This window comes from Tympanuchus pallidicinctus, unplaced genomic scaffold (assembly GCF_026119805.1).
Source record: "Tympanuchus pallidicinctus isolate F22 unplaced genomic scaffold, pur_lepc_1.0 scaffold14, whole genome shotgun sequence".
Classification (NCBI taxonomy): Eukaryota; Metazoa; Chordata; class Aves; order Galliformes; family Phasianidae; genus Tympanuchus; species Tympanuchus pallidicinctus.
The window spans coordinates 16,455,807-16,474,345 of NW_026294659.1; the positions used below are offsets into that span (position 1 = coordinate 16,455,807).

General features: G+C 41.1%; 1 protein-coding gene across 1 annotated transcript; it reads right to left on the reverse strand.

Annotated features, from left to right (window-relative positions):
- Window positions 1-6,427: 6,427 nt before the first annotated feature.
- Window positions 6,428-17,453, reverse strand: IL10RB (interleukin 10 receptor subunit beta). Its single transcript, XM_052673869.1, has 7 exons — window positions 17,314-17,453; window positions 16,124-16,247; window positions 14,642-14,808; window positions 12,095-12,261; window positions 10,336-10,486; window positions 8,775-8,932; window positions 6,428-7,169 (listed from the first exon to the last, which is right to left on the reverse strand). Exons 1-7 carry the CDS (start codon window positions 17,360-17,362, stop codon window positions 6,957-6,959), a joined length of 1,029 nt encoding a protein of 342 aa, XP_052529829.1. The 5' UTR covers window positions 17,363-17,453; the 3' UTR covers window positions 6,428-6,956.
- Between the last annotated feature and the right edge of the window lie 1,086 nt (window positions 17,454-18,539).

The window sequence follows — 18,539 nt, forward strand, 5'->3', positions numbered from 1 at the left end:
TACCAGACAGCACCTCCCTGTCACGAGGTGGATGTTGCTGCATGTAAACAGCAGTCTTGACCACAGGGGTTGCTCAACTCCTTCCCAGGAGTGCTGATTTTGCTGCACGTGTGCACATCATTTGTACAACATGGGCACACGAGGTTCAGTGTTTAGTGAAAGTGCCATCTTTTGTGACACACATGCACTTACAGAAAGAGTTATGCAGACACCTCTATTTTTCTTTTGTGCCTATTGCCTGCAGCTGTGCAGATCTAAGCAACACCTGCAGGCAGCTGCTTCATGCTGCTTTTGCAGCTTCCTGCACACCCATACACTCTTGAAACCAATGTAGGCAGCAGGCTATGGGCTCTGGGGGCTGATGAGAAGGCGGCTCTGGACAAAAGAACACTTTGGTGGCTGAGAGAATGTGAGTGCCAGCTCTTGGCTAGCACGGTCACAAAGTGCTAATGCTAACAGATATATTTAGTACCCTTCTTCTTTTTTCAGTCTTGGAGGAAATCTGTGCCCTTTAAAGTTATGAGATGGCTGCAAGAATTATGCAAGATGTGTTCTTGCAGGATGTAGAGCATTCCGGTACTAAAATGATGAGGCTGGTTAAAAGCATCCATAAAGCAGAAGTATTCAGGTCTGTTCGGCTGTGGAAGCCTTACCAGAAAAAAAAAAAAAAAAAAAAAAAAAACAAACAACCAAAAACCATTTCCTTCTGCAATCAACAGTGGGCAACTACTGCAATAAGTGACAGGTTATGATCTAGCCTGTAGGAGATCAGTGCTTGGATATCACATGTTTTTAGGATAATATATTGTTTGCAGATCATTTCTGACCTTGACCCAGATTTATCATTTTTATGATTTCTTATCTTGTGTGAAGACGGTTTATAGGAAACCATTTTTATGGCACCCTTACTTATATCAGTCACATTTCACAGTAACCACCTTGCAGTCAAAGATCATAAAACAAATTACAGCAAGCTCACTAGCTTTTTACTGTTGGAAATATTCAGTAATCTAATATAAAAGCCACAACATTCACAGTTTATGTTCCGGTAAGTTTGAATGCAACTTTCTCACAGGTGACACAGAAAAAAGAAACAGAAACCGGTGTTGATAAAATCTGTTCTATGAGAAGCTCTATCTCCAGTGTGCAGGCAGCCAAACAGCAGGGAAGATAATGTGTGCTCCTATGGTCATGAATGTCAGTCCTAAAGCACATGTGCTATGGAGGAAACCAAGCCAGGCAGGCTCCACTGAATTTATTTCTGTTGGCTGACAGGCAAATGACAAATCATTCCCTTGTTTCTTCTCACGTCAATTCTGGAACAGGATAAAAGAAGCAAATGCGGCATTTCATCTTGCTTGAAAAGTGTAGAAACATGAGATCAGGAAGGAAGGACTTAGGAAGCCAGCTGCATGTTGTAGAGCCCCGGAGGCAGGCTCTTTTGTCTATCCCTTTCTCAATGGACTTTTGCTTTTAGAGTCAGGTTTTCTGCCACTTCTCAGGGAACATCTCCCATACTTTTTCTGTTCTCATCGTTAGAAATCTTTTCCTCATATCTGTCTTGTTTCAGTCTTAAAACTGCTTTCATGTCTGTCATGGACATAGAGGTGAGATTTATTCATTTCCTGTTTTCAAAAGTCTCTCACATATTTGAAGACTGTCATGTCAGCATAAGTCTTTTTTTATTAGACCACACTGTGCTGGCTCTTTTCACTAACCTTCACAGAGCTTTTTGTCCTCCTCCTGATTTTTCCCAGCTCTGGATGTAGCTCTCTAGCTCTCACTGGTAGTGGGGAAGATTGTCTCACACATTACATGTACTATTCTGTGGTCTGTACATTCTCTGTGGCATTTACCTCTTTCACAACAGTGCACTGTTGACTCATTTGTAGCCTGACCCAATATAAGCTCTGTTTTCATCTTCTTCCAGCTAAACTAATTTTCCTAGTCTGTGACGGCATCTGGTAAGACATGGAAACTCTTACTGAAGTCAGAATACAACCAACTGCTTCTGCCATGTGCAGAAGTTTGCTGATGTTCACTGACAGGAATTCAATCATTTTCTTTTTGTTAATGCATTGATATTCTGCAGCTGAATGTTAGTTTCTCTACATCATTTTGAAAGCTAAAAACTTTATGAGTGAAGTGCACACTCAAAAAGCCTGCCTGCTCCCTTCCCAGCACAGTGCTTGCACATTTGGGCCCCATTTCTACATTTCTTGAAGAAAGTGTAGTTGGAGTGCAGTGCTTGCATTAAACCCTTGATCACCCTCCGTAAAAGCAGACTTTTTACCCCCTTCCAGACATTGGTATGAATTATAGCAAGGCTATAGTTAAGAGATTTTTCACAAGTAAGCTTTTCACAAGTTCTATCTATGTGATGCAAGTTCTTCCATCACGTTATCAGCAACTTGCTTTTAGACTTTGCTGTCATTGAGACCTGGGTGTTTACATCAGGAAAGGCTAGATAAAGGAAGTTCGAACTTTCCAACATGTTTCCATACCCCTTCACACTCATGAGATTGCAGAAACACTCTTATGTTCAGCTCTTGCCCTTCTCTTCTGACCCTCCTCACACACTGAGATCTACAAGGAGAAGGTTTGTTTTGGGGCAGGTATAATTTTGTGTATCAAAACTGCTGAATATTTTAAGTGCATGAGAAAACTCAGGTAAATAAAAACACAGGTATCTGGTCAGAAGAGTGCATTAGCTTTTGAAAGGCAGAGGGGTCATGATTTGCAACAACCAGCCTCCAGAATGTGAGAAGTCTGCTGTCAACTTGTTATTTTTTACAGTCTATTTTTACTACCAAGTGTCTTCACAACACCTAGCCATAATATATCTCCAACTTCCTTCTTTATAGATAATTCTTCATAATGATCAATAAGTTGTGCTTGATTAGGATGAGATTCAGAGCCTCGTTGTATCAACAGTTACATCAGCATGTCTGAAAATGTAATCCATGTTCAGAACTCCAGGTGTGATTTACATGGTGTTGGTAGCTATGTTACCCAAACAGGTCTGTAAAGAAAGTCCATGTTTGGAGAACCAGCAGTCTGGTTTTACGAAGTGCAGTGTAAACAAGAGGTGCTGGAAGTAAGGAGTAGAAATGAGAGATGATATATGAGTTACACAATGTCTGTCAATGGGAAGATGGAAGAGCTGAGGTGTTAAACATTCTTTGGTCTGGTGCTGTTGCCAGTGTGTAGTCCTAGCACCAGTGAATTCACATCAATGCTGATGGAGTCAGGGCTTCCTCTGTAAGGCTTCCCCAGTGTTATCTCATTTTTCTTTTTGATATCGTTATCTTTCTGTACCTTCAGCCTTTTACAGTAATTACTTGAAAGCATTGGTATTAACTCAAAGGAATACAAGAGGAAAATTGGAAAAGATTCTGTATTAGGTGTGCAAGTGAGTAACTTCCAGTCTAATGACACATCCCGCTGACTGAGATCCAAAGGATCGATACCGCTGCCGTCCTGGTCCTGTTGGTTTTTCAGAGTGCTTTCTGTACAAGCTGTGAAAGAAATAGCTATTTTCACCTTTCTTTCTCAAGATAGTGCAATATCAATGGAAGGGGCCTTGGTTTGCACAGATACTCCATACCACTTAATAACATGATCAACAGTAAACTAAACATGCTTAGTAACGTAATTTCCCATACCACCTCAGAAACAAACTTAGTACCACAAATTCTTGTACTTAATTTCTTGTTAAGAGGCTATTTTAAAGCTTTTCCTGGTGGATGTAGAGTTAAAGCTCCTGAAAGCCCTTGCAGCAATACTGTTCAGTTGGAGTCTCTCTGGCCAGGCAGCACGTGTGGATTTGCACTCTCCAGCCAGCCTGCCTTTGCTGGTGCCTAAGGAACCCGCATGGGGAGAAGATGCTGAAGCTACCAAACACAGAAAGAAAGTGAGCAATGGCTGATCTCATCCCTCATCGTCTGGGTTGGATTCTGCTGTTCACTTTTTCTTTGTTGCTCTTTTCTGTGATCAGTCTTGTTCACCACAAGCTCTTCTTTTGTTTTCCCTACTTCTCCATTCCTTAGTCATTCTTCTCTTGCTATTTTTTTAATTATTTCCCTTTCTCCAAAGTAGTCTCTTCTACTTTGTCAAAATCCTGGCAGACTTAACAGCAAGCTCCTTATCTTGCAGTTTAAATCATAAACACCTGAATTAGAAGTGCAGTTATTTTATTGTTTTGCTTTCATCATATTTACCACAAGCTAAGCTCATTTAGATTGTTGGTCTCTGAAGAGGCACAGAGGGCTCTTACAGAGAAGGATCTCATGCCATTGCCTTCCAAAGGAGCTACTGATGTGGTGGAACTTGAGGGTTGGCTTTGTGAGACAAGGTCCAGAGTTTCTAGATATATCACCCCTTGTCACTTTGTCCTTTAGTCTAATTGTGACTGGGCCTTAGCTGGAACAGCCTGCCATACCCGAGAAAAGCTGCTTAGAAAAGTGTGAGTGAAAGCTGGAGGCATGAATGGCTTAGCTTGGCTTTAGCCAGGATAATTATAAATGAGGTGAACAGACATGTCAGAGGTGAAAAGTCAGAAGTAAAAAATGAGCTGGGCTTTTCCTTTTTGTAGTGCTGTGAATTCTTCACATCCTCGTTGCACAGCTCTGTCTTCATCCTTTATATTGTGTGGCTGAAATTTAACAAAAATGTCCTTCGAATTACACAAAAAAGAATATGGTTTGCCCCAACAGGTTCCTTGACCTGTTATCTGTGTTATCTGCTGGAGCTGCACTTGTGAACACTCCACCTTTATCACAGATGAATTCTCAATGAGTGCTGTGTGTGGGAGCTGTGAAGTACAAATCATCACAGCCTTTTTAGCCATAAACCCTGGTATGGTGTCAGAAGAGTCAAATTTAGCAAAGAAACTAGAAGTCATCCAAGGACTTTCTGGAAACCCCCATGAACCACAGAGATGTAGAGTTGAGGAATTCACTCCTATTGCATGCTAACCAAGGCGCAGCTGGACTATGAATATATTTTTCATCTTGGAGTCAATCACATAAAGGATTTTGATGGTGACACAGACAGCGAGTGAAAGGCAGCTGTTTCTTTGAGGACAGCATGTTCCATATCAAAGCAAAGTTAACCAAGGTTATCAAGACAAATGCTTCCTTTCCCTGCTTTGAATTCACTGAAAGAGGAACAATCCCTCTCCTCTCCTCGTGATACAACAACTGTGTCAGTAGAGACGCAAGGGGAAACACTTCCTCTTTTTAAATGGGAAAAGCCAAACTCTCAAGATTTCAGAAACAATGTTCTTGAACAGATTCTTGCTGCCTTAATCTAAAGAGACTGTATTTCCAAATAGCCAAGGTTTTTATTTTTAAGTTGGGCTTGCCAATGAATCTGTGATCAAGTGGCAGAGCACAGTGCCTTATCTGTGCCCTCATCATAATTCATTGTTTTCAGCTGCTTCTAATAGACAAGAACTTCATGTTTTTCCATGAAAATCAGCAGTCAGAGAGAGAAAGGGCAGGGAAATGTCAGCCTTATTCTATTGTCAGCTGGCCAGTCCACTGCTGGCATAAGAGCTATGCTATGTCATTTTTGCTTTTGAGAAAAAAACAAAAAACAAAAAACCAACCAATCAATGTACAGAAGTTGAAGAAGCTGCTAATATGGAAGGAGGTGCATTTTTATGGCAGAGAGGCAAGCCAAGTATGCCACACAAAATGTCCGAACAAACAGAGCAGAAGTGCCTTCTCACATTTCCATATCCCAAATGGTTCATTAAAACAAAAGGTGATGGAAATTGGAAAGTACAGGAAAAGCTAATCCCAACTACATGTGACTACCCTGTACAAAGAATCAGCGCCTGTTCTCATGGTTCTTTCTGCAACAGTTCCTGCAATGCATGCTAACAAGCCTCAAGACTGTAACCCCAAACATTGTCATTTCCACATGAGGTTACACAGTTTCATTTGTAACAAGTCACTTCTGCTGACTGCATTTTTCGTTGTCAATTGAATGTAATAATACATGTACCAAAAAAATTGCATCACTCACAGGGTTAGAGCGCAGTGCAAAGGTCCCGCTTGATGATAGTGGTGTGGACATAACCTTCACACAAATGAAGGTCTGTTAACCTCAGGTAGCATTACATAGCATGTCATAGCATGTCACAAACAGCTGCTTCCAATTTTTTTTTTTTTTTTAACTGAGAATATGTATCAATAAGTAAATAAAATGAACTTTTAAATCTCTCTTTAACTGCAAAGTTTTCCATAGAGTTCAGTCGACTCTGGATGAGGTAGGTAAACTTCAGTAAGCCATAGAAACTGCAGGGCAGAAGCTCAGAGGACTGAGCAACACCCGAACACAGAGGACTGCCTGGCAATGCAGTGCTATGTTCCTGTTTTACTTAGCAAGGATGAATAAGACCTTGCAATGCAAATCACACTGAATATTAATGTTTGGTTTATTATGATGGTACATTACTCACTGTGAATAACTCCAGAGTTCTGCATCAGATTAAAAAAAAAAACAAATACAATAAAAAGATTCCGTTGCTATGGATATCTTAAATATACACACTTTCTCATTATAAAAATAAGTCTGGTTGGCTCTTTCTTTGCAAAATGTAATTTTGCTGTAAAAACCTTATACAGCGTGCCATTGTGACTAGCTGTTGCAATAAATAGTTCAACCAAGTTAAATTAGCTAGTATCATATTTCTGATATTTGCTTTTTAAATTAATGGCATAGTATAGCCAGAGTATTGCTACAACTTCCCAGCGAGCCACTAAAAACAGTGGCAAAAAATTATGTATCATTTACTTTCACAGCCATCAGCGAGTGTCTTGGACTTTAAAAAACAACGTTTGAAGTCTGTGCTGAGTTTCAAATACGAATTTCCCTAAGAACGCAGCAATAAGAGAAACTTAACAACCTTTGCTTTTCTTTCAATGTGACTGAAGTGGGAGGAGTGTTCAGTCCCTTTCCAAAGGTGACAGAATTTCTGAATCAGAAACTTCTTGTTTGGAGTCCCGATGGCATTCTGTTGTTTCGCTGGCCTCTTCCACAGTTTCATCACTTTGACTTTTAGGTTCTTCTGAAATGACAGTGAGCCAATCATGAAAATGATGCTCTTCTTGTGGAACTGGAGAAATAAACTGCGAACCACTAGGAGGCTTGCTCAAAAACTGTGAAGGAAAGAGGAAATGAGAGGTAAGCTGCACCAGCCACCCCATCCTGCTTGCTCAGAAATATGCTTTATATTGTTTTCCACACAAGCTAGCTTTCTTAGTCCATAGAAGTCCTTTAGAGTGCTGATAATAGAGCAACCTCTTCTCCCCTTGCAAACCAGAAGTGCCTTTATTTGTAAGAACCAACCCCATGGCAAGCAACTTCTGTGGAACATAAACTTACTTTCTTTATAAAAACCAACCTCCTAGGTTTTGTTTGGGAAGAAAAATGATGATGATTTTGCTGCAGGTGAAGGAGCCCACAGAGATTTGTAGAATAGCTTCAAGAGACGCAAATCATCTGAACCATCTCAGAGAGATGTTAGCTTGATACATTGAATAGTGCTGTTTTAAATGTCAACATAAAACATAACTACTGGGTAAAGGATAGGGAGGGAGATCTGCAGAGCTATGCCTACACAGCAGCTGAGCTCCAGGTTCAGCAACTGCTGAGTGCTGAGCGTATGCTTAACTTACAGTACAAGGTGATTGCTAGGCCTGCTACAAACCTTTAGAGTGCCAAATCCTGAAGGAGGCAAAATGAAAGGCTGAAGAAATACCTCAGGAAATTGAGAGCAGTATAAGTTAGCAACTTTAGCACATATAACATTTTGCATAACCTTGTTCCTCAGAGATTCTGATTTAGCATAACTGATTTAAAGTTGCTGCATGGGTAACGAAGTCATTGCTGGAAGCAATGGCTTATTCTATCCCGAGTCTTCAGATTTCACTCAATTCTTTGCTGAAGTTGAGTTTTAGTATATTTGTGTAATAACCATTTCAGGAGAGGTGTACAGTCTGAAGTGAAAAATGAGAAAGTGGAGACAGATCTCAGCTGCTCTCTATATTAAGAGGAACCATGGGTTAACACCTGCTATTCTCTGACTTCAAAATGCAAGAAAACATCCTGTTTCTAAGCCACAGAAAGCCTCATATTACAGATTATATAATTGCTTTAGGAGTAAAAGTCTATGCCAATTTTTTTAATTATCCAACCTTTAAGTATTCTAGACTATCCTGTTGCAGAGCAATTCAGAAATATGGCATTTTAAAGTTTATTTTACACCAGTATTCTTCAAAAGGAAGTCTGATTTCAACACTACGCTTATATCCATGCAGAACCCGATAAAGAAAATGAGGTAAAATTTATGCAAGATTTATAACCTTTAAGTGTCTGAAACTAAGCATGAAATGAACCAATTTCCACCACCACGCTCCTGCAGAAATGTACCTTCTTTTGTCAGCTTTTCCCAAAGTTCACAACTTCATCACTTATGCTTAGTTGAATAAATTGTCTGTAGTTCTGTAGTTCACATATGGCAGAAGAGCAAGAGCTACCATACACAATAGATATGCACTAGCAGATAGCAGAATGAGTTCTTCAGAGCACCTACCAATAACCAGCACTGTCCTTTATCATCTACAAGCCTCCCACATGGCTGACAACCAGGAGCAAAGGAAGAATGCAAGATCAAATGAAAAGGTTTGGCTGCAGAGAAGCTTTGAGAAGCAAACAGTTGTACTGAAAAGGCTGATTTTAATTGTGGTAGGAAGGGAACAAACCTCTTTCAAGTGTTGTGGGAAAATATATGAAGGGCAGAAAACATGCTTGGTGAGCCGGTACAGATACCAAAAGGAAATGAAACAAATAGGAACAGATATTATAACAGCCAGCATTGATCCTAGAAGAACAATCACAACTATCCACACAGGAGTTACACCTGCAAAGATACAAAGAAAAATACATTAAAACTGCAATTACGAATTCTATACATGCTCGTCAAATAATCACTTTCCCAATGGAATTATAAAAAAACAACCTGTCTTAATAGGCTGAGAAGGTTCTCCATAAAGTGCATATAAAAATTATTAGATTTAGAAATTTATAGTTACACTGCTACATGATTCTGCATGCAACACTAAGTGAAAGATGAATGTGAGCATGCACAGGATGATATGTGAGAAGAAAGCTCTTGTATACATTTTTTGATATTCTTGGGGTGTAGGAGTTGATACTGCCAGAGTGTAGGGATTCATTTTTCTCTTAAGGACACATGTAACAATGGCAGCAAAGTAAAGCCACAGGACAAAATCCTGTAGGCCTCCAAAACACTGAGACTTGGAGAAAATTTGCGTCCATTCATGGATTTCACAACAGGTGATGGGAACGACGTAGCCATGCAACACTGAAAATATTTTACATCGCGATTGCTAAGTGCTGCTTTAGCAACAGATGAACAAGCAACACCATCACCTAAACCCATCTGCAATTCAACTGCAGTGCATGCAGATAACATACAGGTAGGAAAAATATTTAGGACATTTTTAAGAGTAACAGATTAGGTTCCCAAAGATGGTTTCCTCTCCTCATTAACTTGTGTCTCTGCCTGAAGAGAAGGTGTAAGTTACCTGAAGTAACACATTATGTCTATGAAAAAGACATTGTGTAGTGTTTCATTCTCTCTTTTTAACTGATCTTTTATCCTAAATCTCCCTGATGAGATGGCAGGGTCCAACGATACAGATTGCTGGATTCCCTGGGCAGCAGCTAAGGTGGCATGGCTGGAAGTGAATGTGTTTTTGGTGCCTTAAACATGAAAAGCAATTTGTTTTTATCATCAATTAACAACTACTGTGCTTTACACAGAAAACACGCAGTGTATTTTCAGAAAATACACTGTGGCCTCATGGCAGACATTGGCCACAGCATCACAGATGGAGCAGACTGCAATTTGGAGTCCAATTCCTTTCTCAGATTTGTGGAACAAAAGCTTTTGTACAACAGTGAGTACAGCTAACAGTGAGTACAGCTAATAGTAACTGGAATTCAGAAACACAACGGTGATCAGTAAAGAGCCTGTACTTCATTTAACTCTTATTTTCAAAGACTGAGCAATGCAGAAGCTTCTGCAGTGAAGGGATTGTGATCAGAGCCATACTCGTTGTAGCTTTTAGTTTCTACCCCCTCAGTTCCAAAGGTGCACATGTCACCAAATAATACTAAACTAATCAACACATCAATTTTTGGAAGGCTTACACATTACATGGATTTTCACTTTGGATGCCTCTGTACATTTCCTAATTGAACACCATGTTTATAACATTCTGATGCTGCAGATCTTACCATTATGACTGGTCTGCTCACAAAGCTCTTGACTCAGTTCTCCTGTTTTGTTCCACTCAGGAATAACCCCTTGCACTTGAATACAGTATATCGTCCATGGCTCCAACTGAGATAATATTTCAGAGTTATGCTTAGTATCTATGTGAATTACCTAATAAAAGAGAAGGATACAAAATAAATGCAAAGCATGAGTTCAGTGAATGTACAAAGTAATTTAAATGGCAGTAGAACAAATCCTAGCAGTTACAGCTGCTATGTGAATCAGGCTTTTAAAGGCAGAATGAAACGCCTTACCAGTGTCAAACAACTGATAACTCTCACTGATTTCGTCTCTGGTTGGAATGAGAGATCACTCACACCACTGCCTTTGTCTGCCTCTAGCTGCATTAGTGAAGCTGTGGACTAAAAAGCCCTACAGAGATGTGATTAATGGGATGCTTGCAGAGAGAAAGAATTGCCTTGCCCGATGAGATCACCTGAGAATGCTGTTACAGACAAACATCACTTAGTTCCAGAGCCAGTATGATGGAAGATCTAGACAAAATTTAGAAGACAGAGAAATAAAAAGGATTATTGAATTATTAGATGATGGACAATGATGCAATTTGCTCTTTGCAGGCATGGTTGGTTATGTTTCTTTAGTTACCTATATGGTCCCTGCAAAATATAGCAACTCCTATGACTTGGCTCAGTATGTAATAAAAACAGACTCTTAGGGCTGAGAAGACTTTCTAGTAAGTATTCAAGATTTTGAGCAGGCCTCCACTTCAGAAGAACAGCCTATGAAATTACGCAGTCTGTCCTTTTGACTCTTTGATGCTGTTGGGAAATTTGTAAGACCAAACACTGAGGAGTTACAAGCACAGACTCTAGCTGAAGTTCCCACTTTCTCTGGTAAATGATCTAAGTTTGTGGCTCATACGCAAAACCACCTTTGTTTCTTGTAACTGGGGAACTGAAAAGCACGTATTGTTTGGGAGCTAACGATCCTTAATTTTCTGGAATTGAATGCCAAGGAGTTTTGCACAGTAACAAACACACATTAGAATTATATGTAATGGAGTCCTACTAGATGAAAATCCTAGTGACGTACCAAACCCTTCCAGTAAAGTGCTTCCTTCTTTTCCTGTAATGGAATTTATGACCCTAAATATTTAATAAATCATTTATGATCTTTAACCAGTTCTCTAAGGAGAGGCCTTTTGAGCTGAGTGACACATCTGCCTGAGGAAAAGGCTGTCCATCAAAGAAAGCAGGATGAAATAGAAAGCGATGAGGTGAAAAGATGATCACAGGAACAGAGAGCCCCAGCCATGGTGGTGTGAAAGCTCAGTGTTCCACAAAGAGCATAAACTAAAGCAACGACACGAGATTTGAATCTAAGTCAGCTTATCACCATGTTCGTAGATACCACTGATGTCACAGCTTCTAAGTATTCCCTTGCCTGTGTGTGTGAAATACACAGACTTGGTGGGAAGACTGCACCACAAATCAAAGCACCACTTCCTGAGGGAATAAAGTCTTATAATGTAGCAGTTATTTCTAATTAAAGAAGGAGCAAATCATCTCTGTGCTACTGTTTAGCTACACAACTGTCTGCCATTTTGCTCTGAATACCAGTTGTACTCACTAGGCTTCATTCTCTAATTGGTAGTGATACAGTTTTATTCCAATACTGTTATTTTGTTGAAACAGCATTTTACCATGAAAACCCTATACCAAAGTCAGGGGGTCACAACATCCTGGAGGCAGAAGTTACCTTTTTATTGCCACCCTTCTTCCAGTAGTGTATTCGGTAGTTCCATGAGCCGTAATATTGCTTAAGAGACCACTTGTCATGCTCATGGTCAGCAGCCGGGCCTGTAAAGTCCACGTGCAAAGTCCCCGACTCAGACTTCACATTCACACTGGGTGGCCCAATGACCGCTATATGGAAGAGACGAAAGAGCAGAATTCAGTTTTGTGTTGTTTTCATGCTGAATTTTTACATAAACTGTGATAATTCATGCTTTAAATCTTTTTTATGCATTAGAAGAAAGTAATTTTCTGTCCTGGGTCAGGCATAAATAAACCCTTTCTTAATAGAAAGGCTCTTCAAAGACATTTGTTTTTGCAGTTAACATATTCAATTCACTCAGTTCTCCTTTTCCAGCTGCGGGCACCCTTGGGGAGGAAGGACTATTTCCATGGGTTATTGCTCACTTCTCCTCCTGAGATGCACTGTTGCAACATCTGTCATCTGAGGAGACCTTCCAGTGAAGCATCTCAATGTTTTTTTCACAGTGATTGTTTTGACAAACTGAAACATTTTTATTATTTCTGTGCATCTTGATTGAGCTCCTTAGGTTAAATATTGTATTTCAAAAATGGCCTGTCTTTATCAAGTTTTTGTGCCACCACCTAATTTCATGAGTAGCTGAGTTGTCAACAGCATTACATGCTGTGAGCTCCCCATTAAAGCCTCCTCTAATTCCAGCAGCACAACTCTGCCTTAGCTGCCTGTAATAAAGTTTGACCTACCTACAGTCACACTATAAAGTGCCTAGGAAAGGAAAAGCTCAATATACAGATAATTCTGCATTGAGAGATATGTATTTAATAAAACATTTTTTCTTTTCTGAACCATGGATTCATGTAATGCTCATTAATTTGTTTGTTTTTGAACTTGTGAAAAATAACATGAGGAAGGCTCCATTAGTCTCATCTTCTTAAGCTTTTTCTACAGTTAAACATGGAATTTCTTTTAGAAAAAAATAAAATATACACCACCAGAAATGGTAACACAGAGAGGCATTCAGGTATTTTTTATCAAGGTGCCTTGCTCAGATCAGCTATGACCACCTTAAAAATCTCCACGTCTTCTGCAGAGATTTGGCCCAGGTGGTACTCCCAGGTCCTTCTACCCAGACTTTCTCAATTCAGGCCTAAAGTGCCTCTTTAAAGCCAAGCCTGCACTGAAGGTTACATTTTCTTTCAAACATACATCAAACTACAACTTTGTTAATGCTTTACATGTTTGCTCTCTGCTCTGATAACCCGTCCATACTTTTTGTATTATGCTTTCTTTTGGCTGTAATTTACATTTGCCATACATGTCCAATCTGCTAGTTTTATGGGACTTTTGTTGTTGTTGTTGTCTCCTTAATTTTATGCTTATACAGAAATGTATGTTTATAAAAAGAAGTTTTGCTACTTCTATACATTATCTATATTACATATTTTATGTGTGGCCCATGACAATTGTTGTTCACTCAATGCAGCCCAGGCAAGCTAAAAGGTTGGACACCCACATTAGTTTGCAATGTTGTATTTTGTTTATTTTGCTGTGTTCCAGCACTTCTGTTCTGGGCAGATTAAGTTACATCAACATTATGCTTTCGGAGAGATAACTAATAGAAATGTTTGGAAAAACAAAGCTGTAAGATTCTCTGAAATCCAAGGAAGAGAATGCTGAAATTAAGCAAATGAAGACTGAGCAAAAAAAGAAAGGATTTTAAGAAGTATTTCTCAAATGTGAGATTTGGTATTAAGAGTTGTGAGGAAAAAAAAGTCTTGGGTAACATTAATTACATGGTCTAAAACAAGTTGATTTTGCTTATGAGCAGAGGAGGAACGTAAGAAATAAAGGTTCTTATTGGTAAAACTCACTCCCACGTTCCAGTGCTCAGATAAGATATTCATAATTACAGCTGGACCAGGTGACAGCTCTATGAGAGGGGTGAGGTGCTGGCACGAGCTGCCCAGAGAGGCTGTGGATGCCCTGTCCCTGGAGGCCAGGGGATCAATCAAGGCCAGATTGGATGGGGCCCTGCATGTGGTAGGGGGTTGGAGATTCATGATCCTTGAGGTCCCTTCCAACCTGGGCCATTCTGTGGTTCTTAGAGGTCTTCAACCTTAAATGATTCTATGATTAATATCTCCGCTGTACACAATCATATAGGTCAATATCTTTCATAAAGGGCTGTAAAGCTTCACTAACAGAATGACAGTATTGTACAATTCAGATTATTTCTTGACAAAAAAACACAAACTTTTGAATGCCCCCTTTTAAAAATGGAATAAAATAAAACCTCCCCCAAAGGGGTTTTGAATCCCAATACTAATATTCAGGTAAAACAGTGAACCTTCGACATTTTCTGAGAGCAACTTCGGCCTTCAAAAAATGAAAGTGCTACAACTAACATTTCATTTTTTCAACATAATTACATTTAAAATGGATTTCCACACTATAGCTTTTCTTCTGGGGCCAAATTGTACAGTTGCACCAACAGCAAACATTTTCATGGCAGATTAGAAGAAGGCTTACTGTCAGCCATTGGCTTAAACCTGACGAGCGCCCAGTCCGAGTGCTCATTTTCCCACACCGCCCTGACCCGTAGCACATAGGTTCCATAAACAGACAGAGCAGAGATGTCGCACTCCGTGACGTTCAGGTTGGTTGCCACATTGGTAAAGTCCTGCTTAGGGAAATTGCTGTATGGAAGAAGAAGGGAAAAAAAAAAAAAAGTAAATGATGGGTAAACTATAAAATGGACAAAATATCTTTCCTGTCAGTGAACCGGGACAGTGGCATATCTGCTTCTTAATGCACCCAGTTATGACTCATGGACAAGGAAAGGTAGATCAAGGTAGATTATTTCTAGTGTATACACACACATTAGGCACTTCATATATACATTTGCATTCATGACAGACTCAGAGAGTCAGAAAATAGAAGCCCTTTTCTTGGCAGTGGTCACAAAGATGTGATTCAGCAGGTATTAGACCAGACTGCACATATTGAACAATACCTCTGTGTGTGTCTTTGCTCTCTAATTGACTTTGCTAGACCCCTCAGAGATGTGTCTAAGAGAGAGCAGGGGAAACAGAGCCTGAGAGCTGACTGGGGACTGTTTAATAAGAGATTATGCTGCTAAAGATGAGAGATCAGAGAAGGTCCTAATGCTCAGCAGGATTACAGCTGTCAAACAACAGGTGATGGCTATGCAGGCAGTGAAGAACATACACGCAGCTCTTAAGAGTCAACTTTAAAATGTGTTTCCAGTTCTGAAGAAGTACATATGAAACTGCTTTGGTTTTGGGCACCTCAGTACAGAAAGGACATTGAGGTGCTGGAGCAGATCCAGATAAGGGCAACAAGGCTTGTGAAGGGCTTGGAGAATATGTCCTATGAGGAGAGACTGAAGGAACTGGGGCTGCTTAGTCTGGGGAAAAGGAGGCTGGGGGGAGACCTTACTGCTCTCTTCCACTATCTGAAAGGTGCTTACAGTGAGAGAGGAGTTGGTCTCTTCCCACTGGTGACAGATGACAGGACAAGGGGAAATGGCCTCAAGTTGTGCCAGGGTAAGTTTAGGTTAGATATCAAGAAACACTTCTTTACAGAAAGGGTTGTAAAGCACTGGAACAGGCTCCCCAGGGAGGTGGTAGAGTCTCCATCCCTGGAAGTGTTTAGAAACCATTTGGATGTGGTGCTCAGGGACATGATTTAGTGGAGGGCTGTTAGAGTTAGGGTAGGATGGTTAGGTCATGGTTGGACTGATGATCTTTACAGTCTTTTCCAACCTGAGTGATTCTATTCTATTCTATTCTATTCTATTCTATTCTATTCTATTCTATTCGCATAGAAAAAATGTCAGCCTTGTTATTCAGCTCAAAAGACAAGCATCTCACAAGCTAAAAGAAAAGGCGAGCTACCAATTTCCCTATAAAAATTGAAAGAAAGCAAACGTGCACAGCTGTAAAATGTGGATTTTAAAAAACAATATCACCACAACTCTGCCATACTTACCTTTTGAACTGGACAGTGTAACTTAGATTGCCTCTGTGAACCGGAGGTGGGTCCCATAGTAAAACGCTCCGAAAATTTACTGACTTTATCCTTGCATTTCGGGGCTTGGGCACTATTCCAGACACTGGGAGCAATCAACAACAAACATTTTAGTGTGTGTTCCCCCCCTGTCTTTTCAGTCACCCATGAAATAAATACAACCCTCCTTTTCAATCTCAGCCTTTAAAATGTTTTCTCAAACACATTCGAGCATGTGCTAGCCACATTCCAACAACTAATCAACCCCTGATGCCTATCATTTGTCTCAAGATTGCACAACAAAGACAAATCAGCTGGCATCAATGACTTCCAGTAAGTACTGCCTTCACAATAACATCACTTCTGAGCAATGACAGCTCCTGCTTATGACTTGTTGCCTACCAAACTGCCCGCACAAGCTTTCACTGAGATTGCCAGCACTGTTTCTCAGCAGTGCTCCTGTAGCACTAGGGCTAAACATGGATGTGTGGATGATTTTTTATTTATTTTTATTTTTATTTTTTTGCTGAAGGGGGGCACAAACCACAGATCCAGAAGGGTTTGGGTTGGAAAGTTCACCCGCCCCAAACCCTGCCATGGGCAGGGCTGCTCCTCAGCAGCTCAGGCTGCCCGGGGCCCCATCCAACCTGGCCTGGAATGAAGAAGAGTCTCTCTGCCCAGCACTAAAAGAATGAAACAGAACCCTCACAGATGTCATCACTGCGTGGATTAGTACCGACATTTCAAATGCTCTTTTTGTCCCTTTTAACAGCCGCCCTTCGGAAAAAGGGAGTTAAAGGAGAAGTAGCTTCGAAGAAGAAATCTATGAAGCATGCCATACAGATAAAGGTGCTATTGATTGGCATGCTTCGTAAGTGATGAGAACAAAACCGAAATTAAGTAAAGGAAGTCCTCAAACAGCACCGGCCATAGTCCATTACTGCTGCAACTTAATCATTTTAAAGCAATCGCTGATACTGAAACGAAATGGAAGGGCACACCTGAGCCTCGTATACAAGCCTCACCCGACCGCTGCTCCGACAGCACAGGAGCGGAGCCCCGCTCCGCACTCCTTGCCCCCTCGGGTTTCGCGCAGCCCGACTCCCCACGCAGGCCGGGTCCCACCGCCGCCGAGCGCCCCGCTGAGGCGCTTCCCCGCCCACCTCACTCACCGCACAGCAGCAGGCAGCTCCAGAGGGCGCCCCGTAGGGCGGCTGCCATGGCGGCTCCCTCCCGCCGTCAGCCGCAGCCTCACGGAGCCGGGCGCTGCCCCAACAGCGGGGCTGCCCCGCAGCCCTTCCGCACTGCCGCTCCCGGCGGGGCGGGGCGGGGCGGCGTGGGGAAGGAGGAACCGCAGTCCTCGGGGAAATTCCCTCTCCGCGAGGCTCCGGTGCTCGAGTTGAAACGCAGGCAGCACCTGACGTTTCCCTGTTGTCTATCTGTGGAGGGGCCAAGATGGATGTATAAATCTGCAAATAGTTAACTTGGCAAGATCCGAGCTGGTAAGGAATTGCACCTGCTTAGTTCTGATCTGAAGAAGTAAATACACAATATATTGTAGTAGCACATTTTTAGCTGTTGAACTGTTGTATTATGTGATCAGCTTGCAAAACTGTAATGGCTTTTAGATGTTGCATTATGGACTAGAAGCATGTTGTAAGGCTATTTAAGAGAAGTTCAGCAAAAGAAGCACAATAATGAAAAGACACGAGTAGGCTATCAAACATCAAGAGGAGTCAGGGCCTCCACACAAGGCCAAACTGTTTCATCCGTGAGTATAGTGGGGTGCAATAAGCAGATGTCAAGATGCTCCCCTCTATCCTCCTTATTTTCCAACACCCTGGTATATATCACTAAGCTTGCCAAACTTCTCTCTATCCAAGGATGAGCAGATGCTCAGAAATAATGGCTGAGTGAGCAAATCTTACGATTTTGGTATCTATAAATTACTTATAATAGGCATCCTCCTACTGAGCGTGCATCAATGAAGAAAGTTCATCTGGAGGAAGAGCAAGGAAGACCACTGGATGAAGTAAAATGCTGTCGGTTGGACTGTCATGATGCTAAAAGGACACTAGACTATAGAAGAGACCATGGAATAGAAGACTGGAAACATCATCAATCACTACCCAAGAGAGGTGTTCATATATTAATTATCATGCAGGTAATTGAATGCATGCTATCTGTGGAAATATAACAAACTCTGAATCGTGTCAGAGGACTGGAGCACTTTCTCTACAAAGACAGGCTGAGGGAGCTGGGCTTGTTCAGCCTGGAGAAAAGAAGGCTGTGGGGTGACCTCAGTGCAGCTTTTCAGCATCTAAAGGGAGCCTACAAACAGGAAGGGAGTCAACTCTTTGAAAGGGTTGATAACTGCAGGACAAGAGGAAATGGTTTT